The 16,752-nt window shown below is 37.8% G+C and overlaps 1 protein-coding gene and 1 long non-coding RNA gene across 2 annotated transcripts in view; one reads left to right on the top strand and one right to left on the bottom strand.

Annotated features, from left to right (window-relative positions):
- The window catches only part of LOC115941187 (uncharacterized), a 91,489-nt gene extending 86,286 nt beyond the window's left edge, over positions 1–5,203 (bottom strand). Inside the window, exon 1 of the long non-coding RNA XR_014143710.1 lies at positions 5,044–5,203. This is a non-coding gene — a long non-coding RNA (uncharacterized LOC115941187). The remainder of the gene's footprint in view (positions 1–5,043) is intronic.
- An 8-nt stretch (positions 5,204–5,211) lies between these two features.
- On the top strand, positions 5,212–14,223 carry RFXAP (regulatory factor X associated protein). The gene is made up of 3 exons (XM_031028884.2): positions 5,212–6,001; positions 10,444–10,551; positions 12,749–14,223. Exons 1-3 carry the CDS (start codon positions 5,519–5,521, stop codon positions 12,857–12,859), a joined length of 702 nt encoding a protein of 233 aa, XP_030884744.1. The 5' UTR covers positions 5,212–5,518; the 3' UTR covers positions 12,860–14,223.
- The last annotated feature ends 2,529 nt before the right edge of the window (positions 14,224–16,752 follow it).

Consider the following 16,752-nt stretch of genomic DNA (forward strand, 5'->3'; position numbering starts at 1 on the left):
CAAATGTGTCAAATCATAAGCACAGATTTGGTTTCCATCAATAGCTAGTCAAATAGAAGTTCTCTCCTGTTATGAATATGGCATATGCAATTATAAACATAACATGTATTTTTTCCCTTTTTTGATGGGAATTGTGTAAGACAGAATTTACCAGAACGCTGTGTTTTTAGGCATAAACCTAGCGGTACTACCAACAGTAATTACATCAACAGGTGAAATGCATGTTTCAGGTATCATGTGACTGTGACTCTTTCCCCAGTTCCCTATTATATATCATGTGTCCTTTCAAATCACCTCAGACTCCCTTGATGAAGCTGTCATGCTAAGACTTATTCCAAAATAGAGCTTAATGCCACCAGATTGAGGTGTCTCAGAACAAACATTACTTCATACATGTGCTACCAGAGTTCGCCTCTTTAATCTGTCATTAGAATGCTGTTTGTTTGTTTTGTCTAAAAATTATCTACTAGAATGGACCTTTGTTTGATAAAGTAACCTACCCATACTTCTGAAGATCTCTCATCTCTGGAAAAAGTAATGTTTCTATAAATTGATGGGGTGCAATGCCTTATTTCAGTTAATCTTAAAAAATCTGAATTAGAAAAACAACTTAGTTGTATAATTTAAATTAAATCATGAAACCTCCAGGAGTTTTTTACATCCTCCCCATCTCCACACATAGCTCAAGAAGGATGAGAAGATAGCCTGTTTCTCAATGGAATCCAGACTTTTACTGCCATAGCATATGGGTCCAGTTGCTAGCTCTATGTTCATATAGATCAAGTCCTGCCTCTCATTGTTCTTCCAGTCACACAATTTGCACGACATCAAACTTATCTGAATTACTTAGAAATAATTTTAAAAATGTTTCCCTGCGTATGTTCAAATGAGGACTCAGCTTGGTAGTGTATCTGATAACATCACAAGTGTTACGAGTACATATCACAGGGGATAGAGGAACTCTCATTGTTGTAAAGGAACCAGAGGAGGTCATCTTGTAGATATTTCCCTGCTGTTCTGTATTTTATTAATATTTAGGTAATACATTTGGTGACATTTATGTTAGACTAGATTCAAGGGTGATTTGGGGTATGAAAGATCAAATACATAGGTATTTAACCTCTGACTAAAGTCAAAACGTCAGCCACTAATAGCCAGGAATATTTCCTCCTTTAAAGGTCCTCTACTCTTACACTGATATTGTTATTATCAAAGTATTATGTACCCAGCAACTCTCTGAAATCATCTTTCAAAGGAGGTTATCTCCTGGCTCTCCTAAACAAAATGCAAACAATATATCTGGAAGTCTAAGCATAGTCTGTTTTTTGCTATAGTCATGCATTATGTATGGACTGGTAGATGCAAGAAATACAAATACGGGCTCATTTTTATTTTCTTACTACGCCTTTTACCTTTCTGGAAGTAAAGGATAAATTATTTTTTAAAAAACTCATTAAATAAAAAAGTAATATAAAATATAACATGAAATATAGATTGTCATGAACAAATTTCTCATGTCATGATGACTCGTGTCATCAACAGAGTTCTCATTGGGAAGAAAGAAGATACTAATGTGGAATGGGGGAAGGCAAGAAAGACTACCGGGGCTAGTATCTGAATTGGAGTTATCAGTAATCAGCATGAATTCATGATTAGATATAGATATATACATATAAATATATACATATTTGGATTTTTTCCCTTTATCTCTAACTGCTAAAAGTGCCTAGGAACAAGGAGCACATCCAGCACCCAGATCTTGGTGTCTAGATATCATCCCCTATGAAAAGGAACCAGAGATCCTAAGAGAAAGGAGAAATGGACTGGAGCTGGGAAGGTACAAGACACGTCTGGAATATCTTCTTGTGCCAGAGAGCAAGGGAGTGCTCAAAAGGATATAGGAGGCAGCTTGAAGGACTACTACCAGCCAAATCTAGGAAGTCCAGCCAAATCCAGAACAATTTGAGCAGCAACATCAATAAGGTAAGTAAGAGATTACAATCTATTAAAGAAAACATTAATCCATGAGCCCATACTGATAGTATATAAACAATAAATATATAAAGTAAAAGGGAAGGCTTTTCCTTACAGTAAAATGCCAACTCATAAATACAGAGGAAGTGGTAGAGTTGAAAATTATCATTTTGTAATGATCAAAATATTCATTCAATCAATATCACAAACATGATGTACAGTACAGTTAAGTACTTATTTTCCTCTGAAATAATAAAATAAAATCCAAGACCTAAAGATTTATTTCCATACAAGTATTCTTAGATAAAAATGAGGGTTATAATTGCTTTTAAGACCACTCTACTATGCTGTAATAACAATGATAAAGTTCTCTTCTGGTGAAAATTGGTACTCTGTGAACACCAAGTTTCATAGTTTGAAAGAACACCTAGGGTGTCTGAAAAAAGGAAATGAGAATGGTTCCTTTCCTAAGCTCCAAACACACAGCATATATTACTTCTCAGGAAAGCATAAAACTGTTGTCTAAAAGCAAGAAAGGAAGAAAAAATAAGCTAGAGAAGGTGAACTAGTCTACAGAGTTTGAAATAGAGGAAAACAGATGTGGAACTCTGGTTCTAGGTGTAAAATAATTTATTTAAATTACAAATCACATAAAAATTAACCATACATCAATTTCTTTTTTTTATTTCAAGTTTTTATTTAAATTCTAGGTGGCTAACAAATAGGGTAATATTGGTTTCAGGTGTAAAATTTGGTGATTCATCACTTACATATAACACCCAGTGCTCATCACAAGTGCCCTCCTTAATACCCATCTCCATACATCATTTTCTTAAGCAAAGGAAAAAGCCTAAGTCAGAGTTAAATTACATTAACATTGAAAAATGGAATATTAAAGCAGTACTACAGGTGTCAATTGGTCCCTGCTGGCCTATATCATTACGTTGTATGCTTACCATGGGTGGGCTTCATGATATGTAAATTATCTCTCAATAAAATTAAAAAAAAAAACAACCCTGCTGTCATTTATTGAATATCATAAGAGGAATTTGTACTAGGATTTAAATAGCACTGCCCTCAGTGATATGCTGGTAAACTTTTAAAAAAGAGTTAACTGATAGAAAAAATGCTTAGCACATGATTTACAAATAATGATAAAAATCACAAGACTCTTTATTGTAAATTCCATACACCCACACTTCAGTGTGACTTGCTACTTGCAAAATCCACTGTCAGTTTTTACCAACAGCAGTGTCATGAATTCAAACTATAAATAAATGCTTGATTTTTATCCAAATCAGCAAAGAAGTTAGTCACATTACTGACAGTGTAGTTCTGGCATGAATGTTGGCTGATATTTTTGTTTATATTAATGAGTAAGATAAAAGTGAAACAATGAGATGTATGCCAGGACTTCACTTGTTCTTCAGTGATGTAAGCAGCTACTTTGCTGAAATCATGATAGTTTTCAAATACTGAAAGAATATTTCCTCAATTTTGGGAAGCTACTGACGATGTGACAGCCACAGATCAAACATTTTAAGTTTAATCTTCATTAACACTTTTACTATCACTTTAAGTCTGAAGACAACTGACAGTAAATCAAGCTCTGCTTTGTTTCATTTGACAATTTCCATAGTGTAAATACTCTCACCATGGCTAGTTTCAAGCAACCAATGTGACATCACCGAACGCAGAGTTGAGAAGAGATGTGCAGTATCACATCAAGATCTCCACAGTATTTCCACATACAGATACAATAGACATAAATATTCTTACAAGCGTGGCTAATAGTAAAACATTGGAAAACAATTAGAAAGTGATGAGTTTTGAGGTTTTTAACTTCTGTTTTTAAAATAATTTAATTGATATAATTTAATTTTTAATAATGAAAGTGTTTAACCTCCAGCTCATTAAACTCCTGATATATTTTTTTTAAAAGATTTTATTTATTTATTTGACAGAGAGAGAGAGACAGCGAGAGAGGGAACACAAGCAGGGGGAGTGGAAGTGGGGGAAGCAGGCTCCCCGCCGAGCAGGGAGCCCGATGCGGGGCTCGATCCCAGGACTCTGGGATCATGACCTGAGCCGAAGGCAGACGCTTAACGACTGAGCCACCCAGGCGTCCCAAACTCCTCTGATATTTTAACAACTGGCTCTCATCGACCTGGTCTAGCACACCACTGACTGCCCCTTTTACCACTGAGAAAGCCAAAGCTCAGACAGCTGTCACTAACTAGGCCTGGTCACACGGGACAGTGCCACCCAGGTCTGTCGAATTCCAAACTTTCTCCCATCCACTGTGCCTCTCTTTGAATGTAGTTGGCGATCTACTCACACATCAACACCCAAACACCTTAATGTGAGTGGATTTATCATTTGTTGGATAGTCATTGTTTTCCTTAGCAACAGGTGGAATGCAAAACCCGACTAGGCAAGGAGGCAGGAAAACACGGAAAGAGCACAGCTACTTGACAGTTTCGTTCAAGACCTGGCATGATCGGTTCCCCCATGAGATTCAGCTAATTTAAGATTTAGCAACCAGCAACTGTGCAACAACTGGTAAAAATGATAGATCATTTATTGTTTTTTTTTTTTTCTGTTTGTCATTCATTGTTGCTTTTCACACATTTTCACTGTATTTAATGAAAACGTTATTAAAGACTTACCTCAGCGGTCATAGCAAAGGACAAATATTAAAAATCAAATAAATAAGTTTCCAGGAGAGAAAGACAAATTTATCAAGAACAAACCACTTAGCTCTCAACACAAACAGAACTTTGGCCCAAGTCTGGCCCACTCCTTCTCCACTACATTATTTTCAAATAGGCCGCGTCTGCCGTCCCTGACTGCTAACTAGCGGTCCCAGGCTGTGACATCACCACATCCCAGCGTCACATCTCCCACTTCAGGCAGTTAGGGACAAAATATTATGATAATTAGCGTTCGAACGCCACAGGTCACAAAATCGCTCAGGAACAATCCTAATTTACCCTGTGGAGTTCCAGTTCACAAGTGTTTTGAAACGTTTTAAACACAGTAGGTTTCAGCAAAAAAGCTCCGCCTTACCGAGCGCCCCGGCCGCTTCAACTTCACACACAGCCTCCGCAGCAGCGGCGGCGCTAGCAAAGCGCTACGCCTCCCGCCAGCGCCAGAGCCGCACATGCGCATGCGCAGTCAGTTCCTCCGCTGGAGGCTCAGCCCCGCCCCTCAGAGACGCCGAGTTCCCTGAAAGGCACCCGGCGTGGAAAAGCTCGCGCGCAGGCGCAGTAGCGCTGCCTTCGCGGAGCCGGAGATTTTTTTCCTGTCGCGTGTCCTGGGTCTTTGGTTTGCGAAGTGCCGTTGGGCCCTACAGGTGCTGAAGGGCTGGGGTCGTGGAGCCCCATAAGGTGTCAGCAGCACGGAGGTGCAGGGTGTTGTCGAGGGTGCGGGGCCGGGCGCTGCCAGCGGCGCGCTCCGCCCCGGGGCCCCCGCCCCTGCTCTGGGCCAGGCCCCGGCTCCAGCTCCCGTCCCGGCCCCGGGCTCGCAGTTTACCCTGCTGGTGATGCACCCCTGCGGAGGGCAGGACGACTCTGCGGCCGAGGGCGTCCTGAGGCAGGCTCCGGCCCTGGGGGACGGCGCCGGTGCAGGCAAGCCCATTAGGTACCTGTGCGAAGTGGCGGGGGCTGGCGAGGAGGAGGCAGGAGAGGACGAAGCCGACCTGCTGGACACTTCCGACGCCCCGGGGGGAGGCGAGAGCACCGCTAGTTTGGAGGATCTGGAGGACGAGGAGACCCACTCTGGGGGCGAGGGTGGCAGCGGGGGAGCCCGGAGACGGGGCAGCGGCGGGGGCAGCATGAGCAAGACCTGCACCTTCGAGGGCTGCAGCGAGACCACGAGCCAGGTGGCCAAGCAGCGGAAGCCTTGGATGTGCAAGAAACACCGCAACAAGATGTACAAGGACAAGTACAAAAAGAAGAAAAGTGACCAGGCCCTGAACTGCAGTGGGTCCGCCCAGCCTGGCAGCGCGGGAAACGTCAGACTGGAGGTATCAGACCTTAGCTGGGGTCTTGGGGAGTGGGAGGTGGTTAGAAGAAACTCCACTCTTACCGCGAACCATATGGGCCAGGATGCTGGGGCTGGACTTGTGGTTGAGAGTGAGTGCTTGTCCTAAATTAAAGTTTATAAACACATGTGCAAAGCCTTAACAGTTCTGTTGCACCCTTGTAATAGATGAGTAAATGTCAGTGGAAATGATGTGATATACATCAGCAGATCTGTCATTTCAAAGATCTGGGATATGGGCTGGAAGGACAGATAGTAGGTGATGGAGCTGGTTCATCGCCAAAGGAGGAGGCAAAGAGACTTAGGAACCTACATGAAATTGTAATTTGGAGAAGGTAATCTCTTCCTGATTTCATTACCGTATTCACAGCATACTGTTATCAGTATCCCTATTCTTAGTAAACTGTTATTAGTACCCCATGCTTAGTACAGTGTTCTTAGTGTCCTGTTCTTGGTTAATCTTATTCTTTGTACTCTGTTGTCAGTAATTCTATTCTCAGTAGCCTCATACTTAATAGACCTGTTCTGAGTACTCTCATGCTTAGTACCCTGTACTTTTAATACCTTGTTCTCAGTATCTCTGTTCTTAGTACCCTGTTCTCACTAGCCCTTTTCTTAGTGCCCCTAGAAAAGAAAATGGAATAATAATGGGGTGTAAGTCTCAGGAAGATTTTTGGAGTGTTTGATTTGAACTGTGTTGAAGGGTAAAGCCAGTGCTTTGGTGTTGGACTTCTGGCTACAAATCTTCATTCCATCATTTGCTGGCTGTGTGGCCTTGAACAGGTTATTAAACTCTTAAGCTCAGCTTCTTCATCTGTAAAATAGGTATTAAAATGGTACCTGGTTCATAATGTTGCAATGAATATGTGAGATATTCCATATTGAGTGTTCACACAGTGTCTAGCAGATAGTAAAAGTCAGGAAATCTTAGCCACTATTATTATTAGTGGTATACTTTGAAGTTGTTATAGATAAGCAGATGTTTCATCCTGTGCGCTTTCCTCCTTTTAATAAAAGCTATAATCCCTCAGTACATTTTCATTGAAAAATTGAATCTTGTTAAAAATGATCCAGAAAATTTTTTAAACTGAAAGCTATCCTAGGATGTATTCTAAAACTCTTTAAATTTCTTAGTTTTTGCTGGATTTGAACAGCTGCCTCATTGCTAAAATTTTAGACTTTAGAATTGTTAAAATGTGATGTTCTAAATTTTTAAAATTTATAGTCATCAGCATGTCACACTTCATTCACACTGATTAGGGTCTGCTTTTATCCCATTGAGTCTTAATCTGTTTAGGGTAAAATGCCCTATCTGAGAATCAGATAAAACCTAATGAACTCTTTTCCCAGAAAAATACACATAGGTAGGTAGGTATTTAATTTTGCATACACATTATAGAGTTCAAGACCCCTGTGGATCTTAGGTTTAAGACCTGTATCCACATCCTTGTAAAATATATTTTATCAAATCTTGAATTACAAGTAATTATGGAAATAATCATCTCACTTATTACAGAATGAAAGTGAGGGTCATTGTTTGTTCTCTGTACATTCCAAATTCACTTCAGAATTCTTCACAGAGGGAGAATATACTTCTTTTCAAGAAATGAGGTACTTTATCTATAGCTACCTTCTTTTAACTGTCCAGTTTTACATCTACAGTTTGAGGAACATGTATAAAAGGCAAATAGATACTGAATTAAGTCTCCCCTTGCCCCTCCCACATAAAGGATTTTCCTATTCTAAAATAATTTGCTTATTCTAAAATAATTTGCATGACTTTTTTAGGAAAGAGAAGTAACTGCTATAAGCAAAAATTAATACCCTGCTATACCATTTGTCTTATGTTATGGGACACTTGACCAGTTCTGAGGAGATTTCAAGAGCTGTCTTTGTCTTTGTCGAACTGAGTGTAAAGAAAACAACCAGCAGTTACCATCAGGATATAATGAGGGCCAACTGTATAATATTACTTTAATAGTGGAGAGGAGGATAGATCATTATAGGCTGAGATACTCTGGAAAGGTTTTGCAGAGAAAGTATAACTCAGTATATGCCAGAAAGGGTGGCTAATAGTTTAAGCTTAATCAGCTAAGTTTCTTATATGCCAGGCACTGTGCTAAGCTGTAAATGGAGTCTCGCACCCTTCAGCAATGGTACATAGATGCTATATTTTACATGCATGGAAACTAAGGCACAGAGAGGTTAAGTAACTTGGCCTACGTCATACAGCCAGCAAGAATTCAAACCCAGGCAATCTGATTCTAGAGCCTTCACTCTATCCCCATATTATACTACTTCTTTAAAATTTTGGTAGATAAAAGAAAGAGAAACACATCTTAGTAAAGAAAAGGAAGTAGGAATACAGAAGACACTTTTGGGAAGAAGCAAGGGGACCATTCTAACTAAAGCAGAATATTTAGGTGGAAAATTCATGGAAAATAAATTCGGAAAGAGAATTTGTAGCCAGTTTTTGTTTGGTATTGAATGCCAAACTATAGGACTTGGGTTTGGAGTCTTCAAACCAAGTTTCTAATTAGGAAGTAACAGCGGCTATACTCTAATGGGGTGGATTACAGCTGAGGCCTATAGATTTAGAGATTCTTTAGGAGATCATTATAGTAGGACTGATAAGTGGTGATAGGGGTCTTCTGTAGTGTGAAAAGCATGATTAGAAATTAAGGTATTTAAAATCATTTACATAAATCAAGTTAAATAAGGAACAAGTGTATATGACATTTAGTCCATGCATCTAAAAAATATGCTATAGGAGAGACATAAAGGAACTAGGGATAAAAGAATAGACTTATGGGAGTGATCATTATCCTTAAATATCTAAAAGGCTATCATTTGGAAGAAGCAGTAGGTTTATTTTGCATAGTTCTATGTAACTAGGACTTTTAAGTAAAAATCACAAGAGATATATATTTCAGCTTAGTCGAAATAAAAGCTTACCTAAATGTTGGATTTATTTAAAACTAAACGGGATGCCTCAAAAGTTGGTAAACTCCTTAGGGCAAAAGGTGTTGAAAATTTTTGAAAAGGGAATCCCCAAATTATAGAAGTTTGGGCTAGCTGACTCAAGGTTATTTCTACTACAAGTTTCTGTAATTTTGTGACATTAACATTGTGAATCTGCATAGTGCTTTATTTGGGGTTGTGAGAATATAGGGTACTCTGCCATCAAGTCAGTTTCGTGGTTCCATTTCTTGTGCAAATAAAAATGAAACAGTGCCACACATAGTTGATCCTATGGGGAGAGAGGAAGAAATTATTTTTGTTTCCTTTAGGTATCAGAATGCTCTTTTTACAGTTTTGTTTGTTTTTGTTTTTTTGTTTTTGTTTTTACATTTCGTGGCCTAAAATGTTTAGGGATTGAACATTTTTGTCACATTGGGCTGATAAACTTCCCATAATGAAAGAGAGAAAGTGGATATTCTAAGAGAACTCAGAGGCCAGTAGAGAGAGAGGTCAAGAGAAGAAAACAGCTTCTAATCATCTAAATGAAGAGCAAAGAGAGAAGAGTAAATTTATATATGACATGGCTTTATGGTAAAACATCTATAGTTTTATATTTGCTTAGCATTTTTGGATGTGATCAGGATTGTATCGTGGTTTTATAAGAGTCAGAATATCTCAGTTAACTACAGTATTTGGTTATGCCAGGAAAATTGTGAATATTTAAGATTCTGTCAAGGAATTGGAGATATATATTTGGTAGTTAGGGCTGCTGAGTTTATTTGGGTAAGGATGTCTCAGAGTATGGTTTTCTTTTTAGGACTTAGCTATTTTGTCTATACCAGTGGCAGGAGATTATTTATACCAGTGCTTTCCAGTCTTTTCAAAGCCAGTTTGTCATTTTTTTCCTAGTGACTTCCAAATTTTGAAAACTTTGTCTATCAGTTGCTTCTTTAATATTTTACTGTCTACCCCCCTGTTTAATTGTTGCTGTTAACTGGACAAAAAACTATCAAAGTGTCTCTAGCAATATGTAAATTGCCTTTGAGTTTATGTATTCCATCCAAAGGCAAGCAAACTTTGTTTTGGCCTGGATAGCTGCATCTAAAGAGAATGTTCAATTTCCACTTGGCACTTTTTGTAATATTGAAAATAGCTCCCAAGTAACTCTTTGCTCCTCCCACCTCTGCCTCACTATTGATTTTGAGACCTTCAAGAGACTGGAGATCTGAGGTTGGAAACTAGAGGGGGAGGGAGTGAGGAGTGTTCTAAAAAATTAAGTGCCAACATTTTATCTATGAGGGATTTTCCCAGAGTTTCACAGGGACTGGGCAAGAAGGAAGAGAAGCTGAGGACCCATTCATTACATCATTGAAAGGACCCGTTCATTACATCATTGAAAGCGTACAATAACGGATTATTATATTAATTGTTAACCCCTGTTTGCATTTTTATCATTTATCCCAGGAAAGTACAGATAATATACTCTCCATTGTTAAACAAAGAACAGGAACCTTTGGGGATCGTCCTGCAAGACCTACTCTTTTAGAACAAGTGTTAAATCAAAAAAGACTGGTAAGTATCTGTAAAGTACTTACAAATTTATTATCAGAAGTTGTTAAAATTATTTAGATTTTTGAGATTTTAAAATTTGCTCAGCTGGTCATCAGAATTGATTGTTCCTCTGCCGGTACACACTGGAATCTCATAATGCTCTCCCAAGACAAACCTTTATTCCTGACTAAACCTTGAATATGTGAGCAAAATGGGGTTTTAAAACAGACTTTGTACTGAATTCTGTGGTTTATGGACAAATGCGTTAGTGGTATGGAAGTAGAATAAGACCAACATTTAATAAGGATCTCTATTCTAAATCTGCTAGAAGTCATCAGATTTCGGTCAGAAAAGGAGAGATTTTTCAATAAATAAGGAAATAATTGGGTAATAATTTTAAGACAAAGAGAATTTAGCTCATCATATCACTACACATCAAACTAAATTCCTGATAAAGATATTTAAAATTAAAATAAAAAAATAGAATTGAGACTTAAAAATCTTTTTCTAGCTTAAAAGAAATAGAATTACAAAGAAATGAATACTGTAGTCAAAAATGGTGGTAAAAATGCAAACTTCAAACTAACATAGGAAAAATATTTGCAACACATATAAGACACTAATAGTTAATGTGGTTGACATTTTTAGTTTACAAAATATTCATATAAATTGATGAGGAGAAAATGTTGGCTTCAAGTACATTGCAAAAAATATAAACAGGAATAAAAGCAGAAATGCTACCATTAAATGATGTGAAAAGGTACTCAATATCAGTAAAAATCACAATAAACAATACAACAAATGAAAATTATTTAAAAGACATCACAGTGATGTTGGGGGTTTCATGAAATGGGCACTCTCATTCTGTTGGTGGTATCGTATATGTATCAGACTTCTAGAAAGCAGTTGGGCAGTGGTATCAGGAGTCTCTAAAATGGTCATCCCTTTTGCGGCGCCTGGGTGGCTCAGTCGGTTAAGCAACTGCCTTCGGCTCAGGTCAGGATCTCGGTCCTGGGATTGAGCCCCGCATCGGGCTCCCTGCTCCTCCGGAAGCCTGCTTCTCCCTCTCCTGCTCCCCCTGCTTGTGTTCCCTCTCTCGCTTTCTCTCTCTGTCAAATAAATAAATAAAATCTTAAGAAAATGAATAAATAAATAAAAAATAAAATGGTCATTCCTTTAGCTCAGCAGGAAATAAACCCTATACATGGATAAAGTTAAGCATAAAGATGTTGCCAGAAATGTAATTATCACAAATAGTAAAATAGTAGTTAAAACAACCTAAATGTTCAACAGTTTTATAAAAGCTGAGTAGATTATTGTGCATTCACTTAATAGAATATTGGTACATCTTTTCAAATAATTTTTTATTGAAGTATAGTTGACAATAAATAAGTTTTAAACAAATAACTAGAAAATGTACCCTGCTCTAATGTTAAGTTTTAAAATCAGTGTTTAATGATAGTATTTCCACCTCGCTTGGTTTATCTTTTTTAATTTTGGGGGACCAAGGTTTTTTTTTTTCCCTCATCAATTTATAGAAGTATTTTATTAAAGTAAAAGCATATTAACTATAGTCTGTTATATTTGTTATATGACTGTATTTAGAAATGGTACGTGTACAAAACTATTGGTTTTTTTTTAGATCATATTCTGTCTTTTCTGAAATTTTTGTAATGTGCTAATACTACTTTTATGAATACCTATATATGTATACACACACACACACACACACACATTCTTTTTAATTTCTTCAGAAAGACTTAATAGGCTAGTGGGAGAAATTGAATCCTTACATGGATTTCCAAACTGGCATCCAACTGCTATTTTCACATGTGGCCCCTTTTCATATCCTTGTTTTTCTTGCTGTCATCCTGGGCCAGTGCTATTCTTGGCTGTTTGCTCTTATGTTTCAGAGATAGTATATATGCTGGTGTAACATAAAGCATTTCCTTTGTGTACAAAGTCACCGATAAGATTAGGCTTCACCCATTACTTTAGGTCTTAGTATTTTGATGTATGACATCAAATTTTATTATTATTAGTTTGCACTTTAACACAGTGCATCAGGTGCAAGTGTGAATTCAATTCAGGTGTGTTTTGTTTTGTAAGCATATTGTGCCTTGTATAGAGACATATCAGAGTAATTTTATAGCATGAAGACAATCTAATCCCGTAAGAATAATGTTAATAAATATATTTTTTCTTTTTTCTTTTCAAGTCATTACTAAGAAGTCCAGAAGTGGTGCAGTTTTTACAGAAACAGCAACAACTATTAAATCAGCAAGTTTTGGAGCAAAGACAGCAGCAGTTTCCAGGAACATCAGTGTGAAGGAATTTATCAAGAAGATCCACATGTTTTTTATTTTGTTATAGAAGATGGACATATTTTTATACTAAAGATAAATGGGGTTAGATATGCCAGTAAAACATAAACAGTCATTTTCCTGTAAATGTATTTGTGCATTTGGGGATAAATAAGTATTGCACTTTGCACATCTAATCCTTTCAGATTACCATGAATTTGAAGAAACAGCTTACCTTTCCAAAATAACATTTAATTACAGTTGTTTTTTTAAACAAAGTATTCCTCTTCAGTCATCGTTACTGAAGGTAATGAAGCAGTTACTTTCTGTGGAAGTCACAAAGTTAATAGATATTAATTTTTGATCATTTAGTTCAGTGGTTCTTATCCAGGGGCAGTCAGAAACGGATGAACATGTTTTTGGTTGTCACAGTGATCTTGAAAACTCCTGGTTTTTAGTGAGTGGGTCAGGAATCCTAAATGTTCTACAGTGTCTGGAATGGCCTTTCACAGCTAATAATTATCTCACCCACAGTGTCAATAATCCTCCTCTTAAGAAACACTGATAGTTGTGATGGTAAAATGTAGTTGGGGCACCTAAAATTGGGTTCTTGAAATAACTTTTTCTTTACAGTTAAGACTGGAGCTGTTAAAGAGGTAAGCGAATTTTAAATGTATAAGGAAAATGATCATTGTTAATTATCTGTGAAATTAGGATGTGCATTTCTTTTCAGAGATGTGCTGGTAAAACCTAGGAGAGGGGTTAACTAAGTACACTGGAATGAAAGCATCTCCTAAAATTGGCCTCTCATTTCATGTTACCTATTAGTGTTCTCTCTTTTAAAGCAGACTTGTGTGTTGAATTTGTGAGCAGTATAGATGTATCTCATTCCACCAATGTCAGGACAAAAACAATTTTTTAATACGAATTTCCTTTTCAAAAAGAGATTCTGAAAGTAACAATAACGCTCCAACATTTTGTCAGTGTTTTTAAAAATTGAGCAAATTTAAGATCGTGTTATTCTTAAAGTAATGTTCAAAGAATGATGATAGATAATCTGGATGGATACTTTTTTCTTGTATTGTCTCCTAGGAAAACTTCGAAAAGACATACCTTCCAATAAGAGTAACAAATCAAATGTCAAGAGAGTATTTCCAATGTTAGATAATAAATTTATGTCTCTTTAACTGTGCAAAAATGTGTTCATTTCTTGGGTTTTAAGCCCTGAAATATATATCAAGTTAAACTTAGTCAAGGCTGTTCTAAGAAGTACTTAAGGAGAGAAAGAATCTTTTTGTTCATCTTTTATGTGTGTTTTGTACCTGTGTATCTGTGCAAAACCACAGATTTTACCAAAATTATTCATTAAAGTCCAGTTGTAGACCTTTCAGTTGTCTGATTCACTTATTCTGTTCTTTAGTTTTTTCATTCTGGATGCAAAGGAATTCATTTACACTTGTTATTAACTATTAGTTCTCTTACTCATGGTGTTGGAGCTTTATCGAATCCCTACAGTATAAGTTAATTTTTATAGTAAAAAAAAATCAGGGGCGCTGGGGTGGCTCAGTCAGTTAAGCATCTGCCTTCAGCTCAAGTCATGATCTCAGGGTCCTGGGATCGAGCCCACATTAGGCTCGCTGCTCAGTGGGGAGTCTGCATCTCCTGCCTGTGGCTCCCCCTGCTTGGGCTCTCTCTCACTCCCTCTCTCTGGCAAATAAATAAATAAAATCTTTAAAAAAAAGAAAAAAGAAAAAAATCAGATTATCTTTCAAATGTAATAGGAGGGATAGGAAAAGAGAGAAAGTAATAAGCCAGGGAGTGCTGAATTAAAATAAGAGGGATTGAATATGTAAATATAAATATCTCAGTTTATGCTTACAGACAGCTCATTAAAACAGTATGGTTTTTACTTATTTTGGGTAGATTTATTGCAGTGTATCCCCACTTGTTTATCCCTTCATGTACTCCAGACTTGTGCAATATGACTTTTCTGCTTCTCCCACCAGGAAGTTGACTTTATTCACCTACCCCTTAAATCTGAAGGACTGGCCTTGTGACTTGTGTTAGCCAATAGAATGCAGAAGAAATAATATATGCCAGCTTTGAGTAGATTTCCAAAGATTTTGAACACTTCCACTTGATCTTTTAGAACCCTACTCAGCTGCCGTGGTGAACAGCCAGACGTGTGAGTGAGGCTGTGCTAGACTAGCTCTCCCCCAGCCACCCTGCTAGCTGACTGCAGATGCATTTGACCCCAGCCCAAATCAACCAAACCTAGCCCAGATTTGCAGAATGAGCCAGCTGACCTGTAGACTTGTGAGCAATAATAACTGTTTATGATAGTAAGCCACAGTGTTTTGGGGTCATTTGTTATGTAGCATTCTTGAGAGCGGGTAACTGATACACCTAGCTATATAATTATTGCTGCTTAACAAGTGACCCCCAAAATTTAGTGGGTTTATTAATTTTTTATTATCTCACAGTTCTGGATATGGTTACTATAGTTTTTAGTAGCTGTACAAATGCTTTCAAGCTAGGTGTGCTAGACTGTACTTTCCAAAGATGGCTACTACAGGGTCTCCCACTCCACATGCTCTTATGTGATGTGGCCCATTAAGAACGGGATTTTATTTTTCTACCCCCTTGAATCTGGGCAGGCCCTGTGACTGCTTTAACAGAATATGGCAGAAGTAATGCTGGGCCAGTTTGTTTGAGGCTAGAGGAAAGGAGATATAATAAATATAGATATGGTATATTCGTAGTAATAACAGCATAAAGGAATTCACATTTTCCAACAAAGTCAGAAGTCAACTGCCAAGGTGGAGTGGGAGAGTTGATAAAAAGCTTTAGGAAAAGGGGAGAAGTTAGGAAGATACATTAAATGAAGTCAGTGGGATGGCTAATAGCTAGTAGCCTGTCAATAATCCCCCGATAATCTGTTTTTCCCTTCTTTCATAGTAATAGAATTTTGTGTTGGGAACATAGCCACACAACAACGTAGCTGATTCTCATATACCATGCCAAAGAATCCAGACACAATGTGTGGATGATTCCATTTATACAAAGTACAAATGCAGGTGAAGCTTACTGTTAGAATTCGGACGTGGTTAGCCTTGGGAGGGGGCAGAGTCCAGGAGGAGACATGAGGATGCTTCTGGGGTTTTGGTATTACTCTTCTTGTCCTATATGCCGGGTATGCATGTGTATTCTGTTAATGAAAGTTCAGCAAACTAAACATTTTATACATCATATACATGTGATTTTTACATTTTTCAATATTTTGTATGTCAATTTTTTTTTTTTTTGAGACTATTTGTTGGCTGCCCTTGCAGCTCAGTGAGACCTCGTGAGTAAGTTAATGGCCAGTAGGGTAGAAGCAGAAATGATGTGTGCAACTTCCAGCTAGTGCCCTCTAAAAGAAAGCAGGCAGCCCACTTTCCCCCTCCCTCTATCTAGCTGCTTAGAATGTGGACCAAGCAGCAGATCACCTGTAGGCCAAATGTGGGTAATTCACTGAGGATGAGGGAACAAGAGAGAAGGAACCTGTGTCCTTGGATGGCCTCAAGGAGCAGAGCTACCATCCTAGCCAGAAACCGATTACCTGCAAGAGAAATGGAATATCCTATGTCTGCCCTGATTATTATGATGTCTTCATTACATGCAGCCAAACTATAGCCTAAATAATACTGCAGGTGAAACTATAGCCTAAATAATACTGCCGAATGGCATTAAAGATTTGGCATACTGGAAGCCAGGACTCTATAATTCTGCATTCTGCAGTTACGTGACACTATTTTGTGGGGCTCAACCAGCCGTTGTAGTAGGAAAGATGTATTGCAGGCTTGATATCAGGTTCATATAGTGGAAGAAGAGGATGAGATTAGGATGCTTTTGAGAGAGTACTTTCAGTAACAGAGTT

Source organism: Leptonychotes weddellii, chromosome 3 (genome assembly GCF_054177405.1).
Source record: "Leptonychotes weddellii isolate Sample4059 chromosome 3, ASM5417740v2, whole genome shotgun sequence".
NCBI lineage: Eukaryota > Metazoa > Chordata > Mammalia > Carnivora > Phocidae > Leptonychotes > Leptonychotes weddellii.

Bases quoted from the DNA above. Each gene is read 5' to 3' on its own strand.
- RFXAP (XM_031028884.2), top strand. From the start codon at position 5,519: ATGCACCCCTGCGGAGGGCAGGACGACTCTGCGGCCGAGGGCGTCCTG. The intron at 6,002-10,443 runs GTATCAGACCTT...CATTTATCCCAG, and splicing joins CGGGAAACGTCAGACTGGAG to GAAAGTACAGATAATATACT. The intron at 10,552-12,748 runs GTAAGTATCTGT...TTTCTTTTCAAG, and splicing joins TGTTAAATCAAAAAAGACTG to TCATTACTAAGAAGTCCAGA.